Genomic DNA, 21,251 nt, shown 5'->3' with positions numbered 1-21,251 from the left:
AACGATGGAATACGGTTTGCACTGCGTGCCAGATGCCCCGGTTAGCCGAGGAGCGACAGACGCTCAAAGCCAGCAATCCATGGCGTCGTGTTGTTGTTGGCCGGTGCCGCATCGCCGCCGTTGTCTTGGCTCTGGCCGTTGGCGTTCTCCACGCTGAGAGTGGCCATCGCAGGCGCTGTCTGGCCGCCGACAAAGGCTGGTTGCTGCCACACTTCGCGGATGGCCGCTTGGCATGCCTCAATCAGCTCGGCCATCAGAGCCTCTATGGCACGCGCCCGCTCGGCCATATCACGCCGCGTCAGGCCTACGACAAGGCGCTCGACCTCCGGCCGCGCCCGCTCCACACGCTCAACGAGACGCCGCACGCTGTTGATCAGGTACTCTTGCTCGTACACCGTGCCCTTCCGGCCGCGGGCGCGCTTCTTCTCTTCGCGCTTCTTGCGGTTCCGGTGCTGCTGCGTGGTCCCGGTGCCGCCCGTCTCGCCCGTCTTGCCCGTGGCGGCGGTGCCTGTGCTGTAGCGCGTGAACAGGCTGGCACTCGTGCTGATGCGTGAACTGGCCGCAATGGACACGTCGTCGGGGACGTCTTCGCCGCCCAGCCGTTCGCCCTCGTAGAAGCCGAGTGGATCCTCAATGGCCTTCTGCCGGAGCTCGAGTATGCGAGGCACCTGTGCCTTCAGCTGAGACCGACAGTCGGCCAAGAGCTCCGTCGACGAAGAGAGGGCATCGCCCAAGCCCGGGTCGACATGTGTCTGTAGTAGATCCGCACGGCCCAGGCGCGCCGTCACGCGCATCGCCTCGGCAAACTCGTATGCCTTGCACAGGGTGCGCACGCCCTCGACAGACGCGAGGTACTCCAGCTGAATCTTGGCTGCAGCAGTGTAGTCGCGCGCCTCGAGGAGGGCATCGACAAGATTGGAGGTAAGCTCGCTGAAAACATCGCTGGATAAAGGTGGCGTCTGACTCTGTGCGGCAAAGAGGCATTCTCGCCAACAGGATACGCCCGCAGACTGGTAGCAGCTCGCCGCTTTCGAAAAGTTCTGCAGCGACTCGTACGCCAGGCCAGCCTCGCGGAACTTGGACTGGGTGACAAGATACTCGGCATATGCATTGGTGATGGCGGAGTGGCGCTCGGTATTGTAGCGGTAGATCCCAAGAGCCTTCTTGTACAGACGGTGCTTGTTGGTGTACTGTAGGAACTCGTTGAAGTCGTCAAAGTCGGCGAGGTGGCTAAGCGCCTTCTCATGTCGCTCGAGATGGTCGTCGATGGAAAATTTGCGCCAGGTTGGTGACATTTCGTGCAGGGTCCGAATAAATGGGACATACTCCTTGGGGTCTCGTTGGGACTGTTGTGCAATGGCTATTGTCAAGTCCAGATCGTACAGGCCTAGGGCGTGGTCGTAGAGCTGGTTGACGTCGACAAGGAAGCAAATGTGCTCCACGGCCTTTGCCGACACGGTTCTGGCTGCAGCCGTATCGTTGGCGTGAAGGAGCTGGGCAACAACAGTCAAACCGTCATCAATTGCCGGCGGCAGTTTGGACACGTGCGCTGTGATGATGTTCTGGAGGTTGGTTTTCTTCCGCGTTGCCAGACGGGCTAAAACTGCATCGCACACCGTGTTGACCTTGGTGGATGACGCTGATGCGGGCGCCGGGGTCGGTGGCACCAGCTGAGGTAGTCTAAATGGTGTGGCTGTACTTGTTTTCTTCGTGTCCTTGTACATGGTTTGAGACACATCCTCTTCCTTTAGGGAGGACAGGAACAGGTCAATGGACGCGACGTCGTTGAGCTGGTCAAGGAACAGGTCGACATTGGCAAGGAACTGCTGCGGTGTATGGTCGTAGAGAATGTTCATGTCGACACGCTGGGATCGGCAAAAGGCAAAGGCTTTACCATAGTCGAGCGCGTCGATCAGCTTCCGGATGCCGGCCACAACCATAGCTCGAGGAAAGATGGTCTCTAGGTTTCCTCGAGGCATTTGAAGGACGACGCACAGGTTGGATGGGATCGACGTGACAAGACGCGCACCCTGCTCGATACTTCTGCATCTCTCATCAGCTTCAGGATCGTCGAGTGGGATTTCGAGATCGTGGACGTCTGTCAGGTGAACGAATTTGAGGAGGTGATTGCTTGTTGTGAAGACAAGGTGGTCATCCGTCACAACGAAGGAAGTGCAGTTCTTGGTCAATTGACGCTCATTGGCGTAGAGGTGTCCGTTTCTCGACAAGCCAATGGCAAACTGAGGTCCAGATTCGCCAGACTCGACGACCTCGACCCAAGGAAGGAGACTAGGTAGCTTCGCACGGAATGGGAAAGCAGAGGGGGCTTCCGCGTTCAGTTGAGTCAGAGCGCCTGAAGGATCTTGAGTATATAGATCGCGGCCCTGGTGGGCCGTTGCCAGGATCGAGCCGCGTGCAACTGACACTGGGTCCGTTGGCGCCAACTGGCCACCTTCGCGGTCAAGTACAAAAGAACGTATCTGCGTCCGAGACAACGCATCCCAACCAAGAACGTACACGGCGTACTTTGAGCCCTGGATGAAGCACACTTCCAGCGGGACAAACCCAACAAAGTTGGCATCATGTGCAAAAGAGAGCGAGGCCGCGAGTGTTGGCTGCGGCGACCGTTTCGCAGTGGCAGGCCACGTCCACGAGAACACCTCAAGCCCACTCGAGGTCAATACGGCGAGGGCATCGTCTTTGGGGGAAAAGGCAACGTCAATTGCCGGTAGGCTGGTAGGAAGCTCGAAGAGGCTCATTGGCGGGGGCATGTTTGTGGCACGCAGCGGTGTCAGCTTTATAGACTTGCCGTCTATGACGGCGACAGAGCCGTGGTCATTCGGTGGCGTGAGGGTTCCCCGGGCCGTACAAAAGACATATTCGGCACTGGCGAGGCCGTCGAAAGTGGAGGTAACAAGGCGTAGTGGCTTTTCGGGGTGCCACACCGTCAGTGGTCGCTGTGACCTCGTGACAATCTCCTGCTTGAGATACCAGTGGTAGTTGCCCATGGTCCAGAACTGGACTTCGCTTCCGTATGTGATGGCAAGCACCGTGGAATCGGTGTTCCAGTCGAGACCCACGGGCCCTGTACCAGCTCCCGTTGACGGCAAACGGAGCTCAAACTGGCCGTGCCGGAGGCCATTGCGTTCGAAGAAGATGATGTTAAACTGGTCAGGGTGGCTCCCCCCAGGTTTGCGTTGAACGGTTGCCAACAGATTTCCGGACGGCCGCCAGCTTAGGTAGCTCTCTAAGCCGTCAACAGGCTCGCTGGCACTGTCAAGTACACCCTCGCGGTTGTAGACACGAACGACCCGCCGGCGCTTCGTCTTCGTCTCTGGCGAATTTGCTGCGTCGTCCCCGCCTTCGACGATTGCTTCCACTGCATTCACAGCCACATACTCGCCATCCCCACGCCAGCTGATGGTCACGGCAGACGCATCATCTGCCGGACTCAGCGTGCCGTCGTCGACCATCTCGGGTATTGTAGGGTCGCGCATGGCTTTCGCAGCACCACGGCCCTTGAACTGGGTTTCCTTCTTTCCCCAGCCTACAGAGACGTGCTTTGAGGCTGCCAGGTCGGCAGGGGTCAGGGGCGTCTCCCCGATCGTCTCGAAGGCCCGGCTCATCAATATCAAGTTGCCGCCAGTGGTGACAAGCGCAAGCACCTCCTCGTCGGGCGACCAACGGGCGGCTGCAATGCCTGGGTCGACAGAGCCGACAATTTCAATGTGCACAGGTTCATATGACCCAGACGTCTCCTCACGGGCCATGACAATGTCGCCACCGGCCATGATGACACAGACCGTGGCCAGGTCGCCAAAATAGTGCAGGCTCACAATCCGGTCCACGACCATGTCTGGGTTAGGACTGAGAGCATCCCATGAAGCAAAGTCATGACAAGTTCTGAGAGGACACGTTAGAATACCAAGTGATTGACAGCCAGAACACATTCGGACAAGTATATAAGACGCAGCACGTACAGCTCAGAGCGGTCGACGACGCGGGTCAGCCGCACCTTCGGCTCGTCCTCTGATGGGCCAAAGGCCGCAATCACCTCGTCTTGCCCGGCATCCCAGCAGGCTGCTGTGGCACCGGTAGCATCGTGGCACACATCATAGCGGATGTTGCGGAGGTTCCGCATGGCGGGCAGCCGCTACGGATCGTTCAAAATCGGTCCGGGCGCTGCGTGCCGGAGGACGAGTGTGGTTGAGCTTAGGCGGGGTTTGCAAAGGGCCGTGGAGAGACCAGATGCGTTTGGTTAGGAATGAAAAGGGCGAGATACGACGACAGTTGAGGACTGGCAGTGGCCTTGCCAAGGATGGGGCTGCAGTCGCTCGCTTCGTCTGATCCTTCAGAGGGAAGGCACGATCGAAGTGAAAAAAAAGTTTGCCTATTGGTGACGTGCCTCTTGGATTTCTGGCACTGTGCGGGGCTGCACCAATGAGCCTCTGCTCAGGCCAAAAGTAGAGCCAAAGACAGTGCGAGCACGCCAGATTTACGGACAGCAACAAAAGCGTCAGGCGAGCTGATATGTCTCCAAGTTCAGACAACAGAGAAAGTTGTGAAACGATGCAACGCGAAGTGAGCACTTCTTAGCCTCTCTTCTCAGCTCGATTGAGCCAACTGGCCGGCTACTTCTGAGGCTGATCTCGTAGCTGACAGCTCTGCCAAAGCCAAAGACGACGGTTTTCAAGCTCCTGCCTACTTCGTAGTCATTTGGCTTGGGCCGCTATGTTGTGAGACATGGCAGGTTCGTAGGCGGCGTGAGGGAAACTACGATGGACGGAGACGGAGCCACGAATACGTCGTACTGGTCAACTGAGACAGTGTCAGAATGATGAGGTGAGATACCTGTCTCCGGTGCGAAGTAGAGAGGGGGGTTGAAAGAATGAAGAATTTTCGAATAACAAGGAAACAACTCGGATAACCACAGAAATAGAGCCGGTGGTAGGTAAATGCCCGGTCGTTTTGTCTCGACGTCGCCCAGCCTTTCCGACTTTTGTTCGTCTGCGCGTGGCGCTGCCTAGTATTATCTCCCTGTCCCTGGCCGAGGAAGCATCTGAAAGGCAAGTTTTCAAAAGAACCGCTGACAGCACCACACTATAAGACTCAGAAATGCGCCGCCAATCGTACCTTTTAGGTGATGTTGATTCTCAACTGTTGTCTCTCGTATTTCGGCCGTCTCGCCTTCCTTGCATGCACCTTTGCCTCTTTCCTTTTCTGTCTTTTTGCTTCGCGTGCAATTGGTGCGTCCTTCTTGTAGCGGGTGGTGACGGTGGTTTGTTCGCACCTTCCTTGCTTTGCTCGTCTTTCTTCTGCTGCTCCACTCGCCCAATCAACAGCCCCAGCATTCCTTTTCTCGGCCCCTTTCAGTCCCCCATATCCACCACCTCCGCACTTGTGACCTGCTAGCCCTCCCTTTTCTCAGCTCCCCTAGCTCTTTCCCAAAACAAACTCTTGAGAGAACGTTCCATTTCTCGCTGTTGGTTCTGGACCTTCCCCAACAGAAACGAACACAACCTTTTCACCGCACCATTGTGACTATTGCATCCATCTCCTCTCATCTCGTTGCCATCTTCCAAAGCTCGTTACTACACGCGTTGGAGCTTCTCTGTCGAATTTAGCCAGCCTACCGCGCCGATTGGCGAATCCTCTCGGATAGACCCGACAATAGAAACTCGACAAAAAAACTCGACGAGGGACGAGTCACGATAAACAGCTATCCGGGAATAGCGCTGCAGGCACTCAACGCTCGCGAGACACCGTCCACGAAACGAGATGGACCTCGCGTACTCCCAGCAGCAGCAAGCACGCCGCAAGAACCGGTCGGCCGCGAACCTGCAACACCTCTCGCTCGCACCGCTCACGTCGCGTCTTCCACTCCGTGACGACTACGACGGCACCGACATCATCGACAGCCATTCCTACTTCTCAAATGCCCACACCGGCAGCAACAGCGCTGCCCTTGCGCGGATACCTTCTTACATCCAGGGTCGCTCGGCCCCGGCCACGCCGCGGCTGCTCTCCAAGTCGCCGACCGCGTCTCGCTCGCACTCCCACGAGGGCCGCCATCGCGCGCACGTGGCGGGCGGTGGCTCCCGCACCCCGGGCGGCACGGGACACAGCAGCAAGGCCCATGCCGGTGCGCTGGCAAAGAGCCTGTCGACAACACAGCTGCACATTGACGGGAATCACCAGCATCTCCGCTCGAATGGCACCGGTGGTGGCGCACGGCAGCACCGCCGCCGCAAGACGGACCACGGCCACCACGAGGGCGGCGGCGACGACTGGCTGTTCCGCGCCGCCGTTCTCGTTGCGAGCGAGGCCCGCGAGTCCAAGGGCCAGAGCTGGCTAACAGCACGTGCTAGCTCCACGAGCCTGTCGGGCTTGCGCAGCGCCGAAGAGGCCGAAGACGTTGCCGCGTTTGAGCGCGAGCTGGCGCGCGAGCGCGAGTATCTCGACCGCATTGCGGGCAGCAGCCGCCGTGGAAGCCGTCGCGGCAGCCTTGACCGCGACGTCACGTCCCCGATTGCCTCGGCTCATGGTCCCGCGAGCCGGTCGGGCAGCCGGTTCGGAAGCCGCGCGGGTAGCCACCTGGGCAGTCGCCCTGCGAGCCGCACGCACAGCCGCGCTGGGAGCCGCGTGCAGCTGCTCACGCCCTTGGACACCCGCCGTCATTCGCTGGACCACAGCGGCATGCCGGCCACGGGCGAGGCCGGGTACTTTGACTATGCGGAGGTTGCCGAAGACGACGGCGTGAATCATAATCATCTAGCGACGCCCGCAGGGCCGGACTTTGTCAACCTCGACGAGGCGCTGGAAGCCATTGAGCTCCACCAGCGGGACATGAGTCTCGAGGACGAGGACCACATCCGGCGACTCGTCAAGCGCGAGAAGGCTGGCGGCGTCATGGGTTCGTGGCTGGGCAACGTGTTTGGCTGGTCGCTTTTCTCTGTCCAAGAGACAGAAGGCGAGGTGGACGATGACGACGACGACGACGACGACGAAGATGAGGAGGATGGAGACGAGGACGAAGAGGAGGAGGATGACGATACGGAGGCTGGCGGCACCGAGAGAAGCAGCGACGACATACTTGAGCAAGGCTCTGTCGGGCAGGATGGCAAAGCAGTGGCCAACGGCCGGCGGCGGCGGTCTCGGAAGCGTCGTGGCTGGAACCGGCAGGGACCGACCGTGGCTGCCAACCGACGCCGGTTCGAGGGCGATGAAAGCCATGCCACCGAGGATCCTGTGCCGCCACCGCCCGGTTCCAACGAAGGCACATGGCAGGACGCTGCCTGGCTGCTCAGTGTGGCATCCAAGGTAATTCTGTAGACGGGGAGGAGCAGGGAGCAGGGAGCAGGAGCAGGAACTACTCCGTAGAAACACGACCGACCCTTAGATAATGCCTGCGTTCATTTTTGTTAGACGACTTACTAATAATACCTCATCTTACTGCAACCCTTTCCCTCCTGTGCCATTTCATATTGATGTCTCGTCATTCGTTTCTCTTAAAAACTATCACGCTGCCAAACATTCACAGTGAGACATCTCCTCCGTAATGTTGCTCCTCGATCCGAACGTCTACCAAACTGCATCATACTTTGCATTATTATTGACTCTCAACATTGCCTCACATTGCCTGATAAGTTTTGAGCAGTGACACCGAGTGCACGAATCGAGGACTTGGAGAGAGGGCCGGATGCGATTGGCTCGCTAAGTTGCACCGCCCAGGTCTCTTTTCGTTCAAAATCTCCCCAGCAAGCCGCTGCCTTGTCCCTTGACAAGCGAATGTTCAGTGCTCAATGCCAAGAGGACCCCCAACCTTCTGGTCCACCACATTGTTAAAAAAAAATTCTCTTTTTTCAAATCCCTTCTGTTTCTCACCCTTCCTTTGGCCGCCGCGAGACGACCCCGAAGGGTCTGGCCAGGCCTATGGGTCTTGAAGAGACCAAATGTGAGAGGGCAAGACGGTTCCCGTCCGACGTGGATGCACGACCATATGTACGAAAAACAGGTTTTTGGGGCAAGGCTTCCCTACCTTACCCTGCTTACCCTACCAGGAAGATAAGGTGACAGAAAGAGGGTGTTCTTTACATGGTCCAGCAGAGTCTAACGCCATGCGGTCGTGTGCTTTCGTATTGAACCACAAAACCATGAAGACAAAGAAGGAGGAGGAGAAGAAGTAAGAAAACCGACGGCGACTAACAAGCACGTCCCTCGAAAATATGTGCTTGTCTCCTGGCTCATCATTATGCGGAAGTAGACTGAACATAGCAGGTGAGGCTGGAGGTTGAGGTGCCGCTGTGGAGGTTCTCTCCTCGTCAATATGCTCCGGTTTATACACACATGTGTTCCGCGGAGTACTCGTCAGATCTGGCAAAAGTGCTGTTTCCGCTGTCTACACTTGGCGAGGACAGAGCAGCAAATAAAGTGCGCGTCCTACCACATGACGTGAGAAATACACTCTTCCAGGATTAAAGGCGTGATGATATGATGGTTCTGTGTCTCTGATAGCCGTATATCTGATGACAGACCGCAATGACATGAATTCAAATGTGCGTGCTCCAAAAATGCTCAGATTTTGGGAAAGGAATCCGGCTACCATAACTCTTATCGTCAGTGACGTTTAAATATCGAACGGCAATAATGGTTAACAAACAATGGTTAACAGATGAGGAGTGGGCATAAGTAGCCGTGCAAAACTCAGAAAATATTTCGTCTATTTACTAGGCTCTGTGGATGCAGCGCTCCATTTTTTTTGAGGAGCTCCAACTTACTTCGTAAACGGCACAAGGGTCCGGCTCCGCTTCGGCAGGCCCTTTATAATTATATGAAGTACAAATATAAGGACCACAATGCATACTTTGACCAAACCTCACGATCTTGTCAAAAGTCTCACAGGCTCAAGGCCCTCCAAAAACTTGTTTGGTTCCGTTTACGTTATTATCTGTAAGATATCTCCTCTTAGACAGGGACCCCCAGGTGAACGACCTTTCGAGACACCGTGGAAGAAAAGCTCCAAAAGGCATATGTAGGGTCTTGGCAAAAGCTGTTCTGGGAAGCCAGCGGTGCCGATTTCCGAGACCAATGTGCGACTAGCACTGTATTGGAAGTACGAAGTAATGATTTTGCACGCCTTTCTCCAACTCCGAAAAAAGGAATCCAGATAAACTTTGGGTGTCGTGGAACAATTGGAAATTTAACGGTCGGTAGACCTCGTAGACGGGCAAGACGTGATCACATTCCGGGTATTGAAGTAAAGCCCTAAACTAGACTCACAAGACGAAAAAAAAAGCCGGATGGGAACTTACATGTGGAAAATTCAGCTCATTGACCTTAACAGTCGTATTCCCAATTGCGAAAAGGCGCCGTTATTTAGCGTCGTAGTCTAGGGAGGACATCGACTACTTTGAAGCCCCTTTTCGAGTTGGACCAGTATCGTTGGGGCTTGAAGTCATCTGGGCGCTGGGCGCCTTTCTTCTTTCGGGGGATAAGGAAACTCTTTTATTTTCCCACCGGAGCAGCCAGTCGCTCCGGCCTAGTCTGTGTGTTTTGGCTTCATATGGAGAAAAACTGGACAACAGGCCGCCGTACCATACCCAAACCAACTCGGTGTGGTAATTGTGCCTCGTGAGATTGCTGGAAATGGCGCTGAGGGACAAAACCAAATCCGCAATGGCGTTGGAAGAAAAGTGACAGATCCCGACTGCTTCTAATTGGCGTAACAGCAAGTGTGGTGGGGAAGTGATCCCCTGACCCTGCACCTGTAGTGGAACGGCTGGTCACGCTTGGGCGGCCGAGCACTAGGCTATTATGACGTCGGACGGATGCTCTGTGCGTAAAGAGGGGCGCCCTTTTACGTTGCAGTTCCTCCTGCAGCTCACGACGTAATTAATATGGGGCGAAAACAAGGAAGACAGCAACCACCACAAGAGTATTTTATTGCGGGCTGTGCCGCTAAGTTGGTAGACTTTTCTTTTCTTTTTTTTTTTCTTTTTCCACTGCGTCGGCAGCTGATAGCTTGTATCGCACAAGCAAAAAACACTATAAAACAATAATGTCGGTTAGTAAATGTGTTTAGACAAGGGCACGAAGGAGGAATCCCCGAGGAAACGACAACGCACCGTCGAAAAGAAAGGATAAGAGGAAAGGGACTATGAAAACGCAAAACAGACGAGCCGGAACGACAGGCAGCGCTGAAGCCATGTCCCCGGCCCAGGAAGAGAGTATGTGGAGAGAAGAGCCCGCCGAGCCACAAGGAGTCGGTTGGTGTTTCTGCTTCACCCGAAGATATTGTTAAGTGGGAGCATGTCCCACAATGATCTCAAGGAGAGCGTCGGCCGTAGGTCACGAGATGGCCCATTTGTCCCCGATTGTTCGGGATTGCGCTACCGACGGCACCCGGGCTGGACCCTGCATCTCGAATCTCTCAAATTCGGCTGAGTGCTTCCTCGATAGTTGCCTTGCCAGGCCAAGAGGGTAGGAAAAGGACCGCTTTGCCCCCACCCTGGAGACAGGAAGCCCGGTGGAATTGATGGAGAAGGTGAGCTGGAGAGTACTCACCGCTTTTCATCGTCGCACACAAGCCTATCTGACTCTCGCCTAGCGTGAGGCAAAGGCGTTTTCATGGCCATCTTGTCTGCATTGACGCAGAGATGGGGCGGTGCTGAGTAGAGGAGTGGAAGAGTGGACGTTCGCGGACAATGGTGAACATCGCCAGAACCAAACCTGTCCATGAAGGAGACCGGTTTACACCGGCGGTTGAGAACGAAATGAGAATAATCTAATGAGAATAATCTCGGGCTAAAACATTTACCGAACTGCCAAAGGCACGGGGAAGGGATTTAACGTACAGGAGAGGGGCCCGGTGGGCAAGTCCAGGCCCAGCCGATGGAATGGGTACGGGGAGTATGATGGAGAATGGGCGGCGCTTGTTCTGTGGATGTGGCGCATAGGAAGATGGGCGAGGGAATTGAAAAACTTTGTTTCTCAAACTCATAAATGATGAGCTTCTCTCCTTTTCTAAACTTCTTAGGAAGCCCCCTACTCGGTGCGTATCGCTCCTTCTTCGACAAACTGCCTGCCATGCGATGATGGAAGGCGCATTGCTAAAAGTGCAACAACGACGGTCTAGGTCTACATTGTGCTAGCCGTGTGTAGAAAGGGCAGGAGGGAGGAGGGGTTCAAATTTTGAGCGCTGCTCGTCCCACCAAAAGGGAAGGCGCCAATGGCGTAGCACTGGTATTATTACAACCCCACTGTAGGAAGTTCCTTCCGCGTGGCATTGAAGTTGTGGAACACCATTGCGTCATAGTCCTTTTAGGCGGGGGGGCTTAATCGACCCAGCCTATCCTGTTCCGTCCAAGTCATTTTACTTGGGCACCGACATTCACATCAGACGGAAGGAAGTAGACAAAAAACAAAAAGAATCAGGCAGGAGCAATGGACTTTCAGCACCATTTTGGAAATAGGAAAGCAAAAGAACCGGAAGGTAGGAAGAGGGAGAGAAAATAAAATAAAAACTAAAATATAAAATCGCTTGAAATCGCTTGAAATCAGCCGTGAGCGGCCAAATATGTACATGGGTCAGAGAGGACCGTAATAACAACAGCAGAGGAGGCTCTGACGAATACAAAGCAGCGAACTGGTTTGCATATCTCATATGAAGCAATTACAGGCCGCCACTATTGAAGTGCTAGTCTTGCCCCCTGCCTGCCGCTTCTCTTGTCTTTAAAATTCTTCGTTTGTCGCCCCATTCTGGGAAATGATCGTCGCTGCAGCAGGTGCGAACGACAGTACGAAGGCTGGGCGTAAAACGGCCGACGAGAGAAGGGAGCACCACTGGGGGTCGAAGCTCTCATTTACAAGATAAAAGACCACATATTCATCTCGAGACGCTGGCCTACGTAGCAGGCTATCCGTCACCAGTGACACACTGTGGCTTTCAGCCCTGCTGGCTCTCGTCAACGTGTGCATCTCTAGGAGTCCAGTTGATAGTAAAAAATAAAAAGAAGAACCGAGAGGGTGGTTGTAGTGGCACGCATGCGGCTCTACAGAAGAGAGCATCACTCCTTCCCAGTTCAGCGACTTAATCCCAGACAGAAACCAGTGCGTGAGGCTCCCAGCTGGCACCTGCCGTTCCAAGACGAAAGGACCCCGAAGAAGCAAGGACAACCGGCCTGCCCTAGTCTTTACGCAATGCGTTTGCAGAACTACTTGGAAACTACGACTGGAAACTACGACTGGAAACAACGACCAGTGACACAGACTCGTAGACAGCCATTTGAACATACTACAAAGCCTCAAAAGAGCGGCCGATGGTCAACATGTTGCTCGCCAAGAAGAAAACAGCGGGAAAAGGAAAAGAAAAATAGAAAAGAAAAAGACCCAACATATCTCACTTTCGATAAGAATTGTCGTCACACTGTGTGGTAAATTGTGGACAACAGTGCATTGGCGCTGGTGGAGCAGTCCCCTTTTTTATGGCCGACCGTGCCTTCCTCATACCATTTTGGCCCGTAGTGCCCTCACTAGCAGTAGTTTTGACGTTGGCCCAAAGGAAGCGCGCATTTCATGCGGGTGGGGGGGGGGAGGAGAGGGGAGAAAGGGGGAGCCTTCCTCAAAAGTATGCACACCACCCCAATCCGCCAACTCGTCTGGCCGCGCCGTTGGCCTTTCCCATAGAAGTGTCCAATTACACCAAAACATCCTCCCATCAAAGAAACGTTGCTCTCTTCGCCTGTCCTCGTCAACAACCACAAGACCACAAAATCATACCAGCAGTTGTCCGTGAGAACAACGAGACGCTCGCTCGCCGTCCCCTTGTCGACGATATCCACCCATCACCGCGCCGCCAAACCCTATTCGGCCTTAACCGCCAGGAGCGTCTATGGTTGTGTGCACCCCAAAGTCTCAAGTCTTAATTCCAGTTACCGTTTCCTTTCGCCATTAGCTGCCCGCGTGCCGTTCCACTCTTTCTCGTTTCTTCCTCGTCCTATTCTCCTAATCTTCCTATTCTTCCTTTCTTTCCTTTCTTCTACCTTCTTCAGCTTCCAAACCAAATACCCTACAAGTCTGCCACCGCACATCCTTCCGCCTGGCCGCATCTCTTCGCGTCCTCCATCCTCGCCGTCCTCCTCTTCCTCCTCCTCCCTTGCAGCTTCAAGCGTCCGGTCAGGTGCTATTGTGTCACAAAGACCCGACACCGGTTCGTTTACCTGACCTGTAAAGAGGCGCCAGGCCGGTGGCCACACCCAAGTTCCCAGGAACAGTTACTCACCACTCGTGCCGAAGAAACCGCGCTTATACATCAAGGCACGACCATCACCCGACTTGGATACGACGGCAGACAACTATATCTCTTCAGCGTCTCGATCTTTGCACGCACAACAGGCACTTCTTGCATCATATCCCCATCAACAATCCCGGAATCGTTCTCAGACGGAGATTGTAACTCTGTCTCTTCGTCAACCATATCGAGGACGGCTTCCCTCCTGCACGGCGACGACAAACAGCTTGCTTCGACCAATGTGAGTATTATGACGCCAGCTGGGCACGTGTTCGGCACACCTTCTTGCGGTTGCTTTCCGGCACAAAACTTGCTCCCCTCGATTGCAAACTGAACCCAACGTCAGTTCGGGCTGGTTGTATTTTTGTGCTGTTTATACCCATCCCACCGCCTCGATTCCTGCCAAGTGGCTTCCACTGATTACCGATTCGGGCATCCAACTGCTTATAGTTGCTGTAGCTCACTTTTTACCTGGGATTCACCCCCCCCCCCCTCCCCTCCCTTTCTTCTCTCTCTCGCGCTTTTCCAAAGGGAGAGGAAAGGAGCCCCGGCATGCACAGTATGCACGAGGTGCAGGCACAGAAACAGCCCTGGCCATCTGTCATCCTGCGTGCCTTGGCCTGTGCTTTTCGTCCTATGATACGCACCGGAACACGCCCCCCATCTTACTGGGGACCTTTGGCTGTTTTCTTGCCGCAATATCTGCGTCCAGTGGCCTAAATAACGCGGGGTTTTTGGCCTTCTTACCCTTTCCCTTCCACCCCTCTCTTCCGTCCGTCTGTCTACCCCTACCCTTCCACCCGTCTGGCATGGGTCCACTAGCCAGGGTTGATGGCAAGCGCATACGTATATGTTCGGACTCTCCCGGCGGGCCCAGGGCTTTCGAAACTCTTCACAGCCTGCCGTTGTTTATATTGTTTCTCCGTGTTTCTTTTTTTTCTTCCCTCAACATTACCTTTACCTTGTCATTGTTCTTAGCTACCACGCTGCGTTTCCAACAAAATAGCTTTTCCGTGCATCGCTTCAAACATCGCGGGGCAGACAGCGTCTTCGATACCTTTCCACCTACCACACACCGCCACTCACGTTACTCCCTCATCTTGTTGCTTCTCCTTCAGCCTGAATTTGGAAAGTTTGTGCCCGTTATGCTGCCACTGCCACTGCCACGATATGCTGCGCCATATTCTGTTTGCGATTTGCACCTGAAGCTCGTTTCACTAACAGACTTAGATTGAGCGAGGCGCCGTACGTTGAGCAGCACATCACACCCTATCAACACCGTTTCGTTTCGTCAACAGACCGGAGACAGTGCCCAACATGTCTTTCAACTTCGGTGACAGTGTTAGCGAGGCGGCGTTCGAGCAAATTCTTGAGATGGACGACAGCCCGTCAAATCGCGATTTTAGCAAAACGCTTGTTTACGACTACTTCGACCAAGCCAAGGAGACGTTCCAAGGGATGGACGCAGCCGTGTAAGTCAGCGTTGCAGCCTGATACAACTTACTTGGCGTTCCGTACGGTGCTCATACTAAGACTCACAAGGGCCAGCGAAGACCTCGCAAAACTGTCGGATTTGGGCCACTTCCTGAAGGGCTCATCAGCAGCACTCGGTTTCGACAAGGTGAAGGACCACTGCCAGGTCATCCAGCAGTACGGAAAGAAGATGACGCTTGACGGCACCCCCGAGCCGGACAAGAGCGTATGCCTGGCCCGGATAACAGAGGCGATTACGGCAGCAAAGGCCAACATGACGATTGTCGAAGACAAGATGAACGAATTCTTCGGCGTGTGATTGGCGTTTGTTTGCAAAGAGCGACCTTTTAGACCGCTGCCAAGCTGCGGCGTCCGTTTTCTTACTTATTCGTTTCCGGCATTCACCATGTCGTATCATTCCACTTTCAACCACTCCTCCTCGTCTCTGAGCATGGCGTCAGCTAGTACCGTTTGGTAGAGCATTAGAAACGACGGCTTTACTTTCCTCGACAACCTGTGTGACGAACACGCATATTCAGGCGCGACAAACGAAACTCCCAATCTTTGCGCTCCAAGAGGTTTGGGTGTTTTTCTTGTCATTTGCTACTTAGGCTAGCTTTTGATTTCTTTTTCTTTTTTTTTCTTCTCATGACTCCTTTTTCTTTACGTTTCTTTTACTTTTGCACAGCTCGCTTCGTTTCCGGGTTTCTACTTCATGGATAACATCTTGTGACGTCTCTTCTTGATTATCCCCCGCGTTTTGTTTCTAATTTTTCACACCGGCTTTGTGGTTCGAAAAAAGTGGGCGTTTGGATGTCGTGGATTGTGGGTGCTCCTCAGTTGTGCTCCTCGTTGTGTGTCAGCTTCTGGGTTTAAAATCCTGGATCGATGCCATAGCTATGTGCCATTTTGTGTTGTTTGTTTTCTCGGTTTAGAATCGATGGTTGGTGAACGAGGAAGCGAAAATTTACTCGGAAGACACAAGGTCCATTTGAGAGACGAAAGAAAATGAGTGGACGCCAGAAGAACGGCAGAGACGAGTCCAAGCGACCTTCCATGGCATTTTTTGTTTTACGTTTTCATGGGACGGACAGCTTCGCGGTGAAATATTAGGGGATTTATTTCCCCCTCTTTTATTTGCCCATACATCTTGTGTTGTCTCTGTTCCTTGCCTGTTTTGTGGGCAAGGTGCGTGATTTTTGGTGTCGACGTTGCCGGGGCAGTGCCTCAACGATGGCCGTTCTTCAGAGGCCAAGACTTGAGTGGAACAACAAAGAAGATGACAACAAAACGTTCTAGAGGAAGAGTTGACCGTCAACAAGGAACCTCGACTCCAGCAAAACCAACAAGACCACGAGCTCAACCCAAGCACCCGACAAGAACAGCGACATGACGCCAAATAGACAAGCCAAGGCGTTGAATTAGAGCAGGCCAGCCGCCAGATGAACTTCACGGTCTAGAGTTCTTCGCCTGCTCGAGTCCGCCTTTGAGCCACTGTTCATCACGACTCTCGAGCAGAGTTGCTCGTGGGTGTGTCATTTTGCTAGAGTTTCGCGTTTCACTCCAAGTTCAACATTTTGTCATAACCTGGCTATGTCCCAACTCGTTGTACCTTGGAATCGTCCACTATGAAATCAATTCAGCTATTCTCACATCTTAGTGGCGTAATTGCAACCCCCCTACCAAGGCAACTTGAAGGATTTCATTATAAAGTCCCGCAGCTGGTATAGAGATTTTACATGGAAGAGGGCGCAGAAAAGTAAACAAAGTTTTGTTCGTCCCGGATATATGCTTGTATTTTTGGCCTATATGTACGATTGCAACGCCGTTGATCTAAAGCTCCATTCAATAACACAGGAAAAGAATACAAAACGTCCTCCTATCGTGAAACCCTCATCTTCGTGGCCCTTTGCAACCCTCCGACTTTGAATTTTCATCCCAACTTCTTCCCTTTTTTTCTTCTCATTGTTGTTCCATTTGGTATACCCTCCGCTATGGCCGCAGCACATCTCGCCATCTCGTTGTCCCCGTCAGACAAAAAGAAAAATCAAATTCACATGTCTATCGACTCGTTGAATCGCAAAACGCCATTGCTCTTCAGCACGCCGTCAATGCCCTCGGGCAGCCGAGGGAAGGGATCAGCCAGGGGGGTTGGGTCCGGAGTCGTCTCTGCTGATCGATCAATAACCAGCGCCAGGCCCTGAGACTTGATTGCTTCGATCAGAGCCGGAACCATATCCTATACATGAGGGTTAGATTTAGATCACGTTATGCTAGGGACAGAAAATGAGAGGGGGGGCAATGGAAACCCACAAGAAGACGCGAGCTGCAGATCAGGCCGATGAAGTTGTTGCTCTGCGCGGTGCGCACCACCTCCTTGACGGAGGCCGTTCTCCGGCCCGTGCTCCAGACACCATCCGGTACCGCCGCCGCCACCGTGGCATCGTCTTCCCGGCCCAGGTCGTTGCACAAGAACACGGGGAAATTGGGCTGCTTCCAGTTGATGGCCGTGCACAAGCTGGGGTTGTAGGAGCTGAAGACGACAGATCGCACCACATCCGGCGTGTGCACGCGCTGCGCACGCGCATGGTCAAAAACGACCCCCAGGATGGCATCCACGGCCGTGTTAATGTCCACGCTGCCCACGCCGCCGAGGCCCAGCGCACGCTCCTCGTCGGCACTGGGGTAGAGGATCTGCAGGTTGACATGCATGCCTGTCGGCACCAGAGCGAGCGCGTCGCGCAAGGTCACGCCGGACGTGGCCAGAACGCGATGGACGTGGGACACGGCGTCGAGCGGAGACGACGGCAGCGTCTCTAGGTGCTGCCGGCCCGGCGCCGCTGAGGTGGCAGCACGGAATTGGGCGTAGTTCATACGGGCCACAGGGACGTCAATGACGCTGCTGTCGCCCGCGGCGTCGTCCATGGCATCGGTGCCTTCGACCACCGCCGTGCGACCGCCGCCGCCGCAGCGCACGGTCCACGTAGGCCACAGAACGGGGACGCCGTCGCTGGTGTGCTGCACGTAGAGGCGCACATAGTCGCCGGACAAGCTGGAGCCGGCAACAAAGCTGCTGGGGTGGCCCTCCAGCTGGCTGGTCGCCTTCCAGTACGTCTCGAAATCGGCAATCTCCAACGGCTTGCCCGGGAACGGCTTGATGACCTGGATGTGGAAGCTGATCTGGCCGATGGCGCGAAGACGGGGGTCAAACAGGGGAAGGCAGCAGCTGCTCCCCGAACTGCCCAACAGGTTGCGGAACGTGCTCGGCAGGGCGACTGTTTTGGCAATGATCTTGGCGCCGTACGTCGGGAACACGTCAAAGTCCAGCACGAACGCGTCCAGGTTATCCACCTGGAAGAAGACCAGGCGGGTGTCCTCCTGGAAAGGCAGCATGATGTTCTTGGGAATCAGATCGGCGACCTTGGACGAGACAGTCAGCCGAGCAGCAGGATACTTGCCGTCGTGGAAGAAGACCAGTGGTGGCTCGCCGTTTTGGTCTTCAAAGTTGATCTGCACCACGGTCTTGGTGTCCAGGAAGTTGTGGCCGTAGCGGCGAAGCGGGATGATCGGCGGCGGCAGCTCGAGGATGGGAATGGCGTCGGGATCCAGAGCCATGGGGCCGGGTGCCGTGCTGCTTCCGGCGCCATGCGATCCAAACCCGTCGAGTGTTCCAATGTCCGGCGTGGGCTTGAGACCGAACGGGCTATCACGCTTGACTCTGCTGCTCTTCGTACGACTGTAAGGCGTCAAGAGTTTCATGCATTCCAGGTGGCCCTCCCAGGCGGCGTAGTACATGGCCGGGAGGTCCTTCTCGTCGAGAATATTTGGGTCGACACCGGCTTCGAGAAGCGCTTGCAAACAGGGGACGTTGCCCTCGCTGGCGGCGTGGACAATCGGCGTCCAGCCGTACAGCTTGTCGATCTGGTTCAAGTCGGCCCCATACTGTTGAAGGAGAAGGAGCAGGGTGGGGGCACGGCCCGCACGGGCCACGAGATGCTGCGGGTACAGGCCTTCGGCATCAGGGAGGATGTTTGCGCCGTGCTTGAGGAGAAGCTCGACAATGGCGTCGGTGCCGTGTTCGCAGGCCAAGTTCAGGGGCACATGGTCCGCATCGGAGATGGGGTCGACACGGGCCGCCTTCTCGAGCAGACGACTCACGCAGTCAAGGTGGCCGTGGATGATGGCATGGATCAAGGGTGTGAAGTTGTCATGGTCGATCAGGTCGATTGCGTCCGGGCCAACTTCATGTACACAACATTGTTAGTAGCTGCCAGCATCCATACACAAAGAGAGTGTAAAACAAGCTCGTCGTTACATACCTTCCAGAAGAGCATCAAGCATGTCAAGGCGGCCATGCATGCTGGCGTAATGCAGCGGGACACGACCGTAGACGTCTGTCCGAATAACAGAGACGTTCTTGGAGAGACCAAAATCGAGCACAAAATTGTTGCCGTAGATGGTGGCCTGGTGCAAGCAATTCCGTTCGTTGATGTCGTCCTCACTCTGAACGTCGACAAGACCAGTGTCAATAAGCACCTGCAGGGCGTCCCGGGAGCCCTCGTTGATGGATGCCAAGAACGTGCGCGTGACACGCTCCTTCAGAGCAATGTCTCGACTGCTGCTGCTGCTCCCATCGCCGTGGCCGCTGGAGTCTGTGACGGCAGCCTGCATGCGGCCCAGGAGATCGCGCAGAGAGTCGAGGTGGCCCGCGAGGACCGTGTCCAGCAGAAGGGTGTCAGCGTCGCCCTCGTCGGTGCCGAGGAGATGCTGGCTGCTGACGATGTGGTCCGGCGGCTGCGCTCGGCCATCGAAACGGATCTCGTGGTCGCCCTCGGCCCAGGCACCAAGCTCTTGCAGGCTTGTAGTGGCTTGGTCGGACAGCTCACTGATGACGGTGGCGTTGAAGAACGGCTGTACCTCGACGGCGCGCGAGAGGTACAACTCCTTGGTCTTGGATTTCGATGTCTTGTCCCACTTCTTCAGAATTTTGGAAAAGGCCGTGCCGTTGATCTCGACAAACTGCTGCAGCTTGTTGAGGTCGTTGGCGAACTGCTGGAAGCCTTCTTGGAGGGTGGTGAACTTGGCGGAGCGCCGGGAGATGGAATTGCCCCGTGCGCGGAGCACCTTCTTCTTATCGAGAAGTGTTTTTAAGCGAACCTTGAGCTCGGCCTCCTTTTGTAAGTAGAAGGCGTTTACCTTCTCAAGCTCACGTTCCTGTTCCACTGTGATTAGCCGCATACTCGGAAAAAGACAGAGGGCAAAGGTTGGAGTGGAGGTGTCCGACGTACAAGTTGGAAAAAGAAAGTGGCTTTGTTGGCCTGCAGCGCAGCTTGGGAATCTAATGGGGTGTTCGGGCGGTGAAGGTCATCCTGCGCACCGAGGACAGGAGTCGCCGAGAGGCGTTTGATGAGCTAATTAGGAAGACGGACAGAGCCACTCGTTAGCAAACGTGCCAAGCCCGGGCAGGAGAAGAGACCATACCGGCAGATCCGTGGTCTACATCAAGGACCGGTCCGATCCGCCGTCCTCTCCCACCGTCATATCCACTTCCCTGATATCACCTTACCTTTTTCAATGCTTTGTAGTTAACAAAGCTAGCTGCGTACTCTGGCACTTCAAGCTGCCGCTTCTGGATCTGCTTGCCGAACTTCCTATGAAGAGACAGAGCTGTCAGTTGCCTGCAATCCAAGGGTCAAAATAGCCCATGGGTGGGGGGTGGGCTTACATGTTGATGAGCTAGATCTGTCGAGCCAAAAGGCCGTGGGGACTCGCCCCGGGAAAATGACAAGAGTGAAAAGCCGTCCGTTTGGGATGTGTCAATACGGTGAGTCTCTTTCTGCGGAGTAGTATTCCTAATGATACTGTCAGAATCGACCCTTGTTAACGTGGTTCCGCGCATGTACGGGCTTCTCGTGCCATTGGTTAATCCTGTTTCTGTGCCCTCTTTGTCTTGTCTCTCCCGTGCTGCAGTCTGCTGTATGTTATGTGAAAACCGCGCCGGTCGTGTGCGCTGGGGAAAACGAAAGCAAGGTCCCAGCTGCAAGCCTTGCCTTGGCGGTTGGTCGAACAATAAGACGGCCGTGTTCGCCACGTGGGTGTGTGGTAGGGCAAGGGCGAGACAACGCTGACGCTGGAGGGTGTGGGCGCTGGAGGGCATATAAAGGGTGGCCGGCAAGTGTCTTTGTGATGAGCCGAATGTGACCAGTAGAGGCAGGCGTTTCCTCGTCCAACAGAAGTGTCAGGTAGCGACTAGTTGGTGCAAGACTCTGGGTTTGAGGGCTGTTGTTTCCAGCTATCTGGCAACACGCTCTCTCTGTATCGTCCAATGGTATGTTTGCGCGTGTGCGCAGTATGTGGGTGTATGCAGGTGCGCATGTGCCCGTCTCTTCAGCAACAGGATCTGTTTAGGACCTCGCATGATCAGGTTATCCACCCTCGAGCGGGTATGCAGGTATGCGGAGAGAATCGTATGAATCCACAACCAAAATTG

The 21,251-nt window shown here is 54.8% G+C and overlaps 4 protein-coding genes across 4 annotated transcripts; 2 read left to right on the top strand and 2 right to left on the bottom strand.

Moving 5' to 3' along the window:
- Positions 1-41: 41 nt before the first annotated feature.
- SPBR_03888 (elongator complex protein 1) lies at positions 42-4,141 on the bottom strand (the record flags this gene model as incomplete). Its single annotated transcript, XM_040762176.1, has 2 exons — positions 42-3,903; positions 3,981-4,141. 2 exons carry the CDS (start codon positions 4,139-4,141, stop codon positions 42-44), a joined length of 4,023 nt encoding a protein of 1,340 aa, XP_040623266.1.
- Positions 4,142-5,778: 1,637 nt separating this feature from the next.
- SPBR_03940 (uncharacterized protein) lies at positions 5,779-7,332 on the top strand (the record flags this gene model as incomplete). The annotated part of the gene is made up of 1 exon (XM_040762228.1): positions 5,779-7,332. One exon carries the CDS (start codon positions 5,779-5,781, stop codon positions 7,330-7,332), a length of 1,554 nt encoding a protein of 517 aa, XP_040623265.1.
- Positions 7,333-14,605: 7,273 nt separating this feature from the next.
- SPBR_04013 (osomolarity two-component system, phosphorelay intermediate protein YPD1) lies at positions 14,606-15,080 on the top strand (the record flags this gene model as incomplete). Its single annotated transcript, XM_040762300.1, has 2 exons — positions 14,606-14,760; positions 14,837-15,080. 2 exons carry the CDS (start codon positions 14,606-14,608, stop codon positions 15,078-15,080), a joined length of 399 nt encoding a protein of 132 aa, XP_040623264.1.
- Positions 15,081-16,814: 1,734 nt separating this feature from the next.
- Positions 16,815-19,999, bottom strand: SPBR_03896 (CDK inhibitor PHO81; the record flags this gene model as incomplete). The annotated part of the gene is made up of 3 exons (XM_040762184.1): positions 16,815-17,000; positions 17,075-19,002; positions 19,081-19,999. The coding sequence occupies 3 exons, from the start codon at positions 19,997-19,999 to the stop codon at positions 16,815-16,817; spliced, it is 3,033 nt and encodes a 1,010-aa protein (XP_040623263.1).
- Between the last annotated feature and the right edge of the window lie 1,252 nt (positions 20,000-21,251).

Source organism: Sporothrix brasiliensis, assembly GCF_000820605.1.
Source record: "Sporothrix brasiliensis 5110 chromosome Unknown Cont12, whole genome shotgun sequence".
NCBI lineage: Eukaryota > Fungi > Ascomycota > Sordariomycetes > Ophiostomatales > Ophiostomataceae > Sporothrix > Sporothrix brasiliensis.
This window is presented reverse-complemented; position numbering and strand designations above follow the sequence as displayed.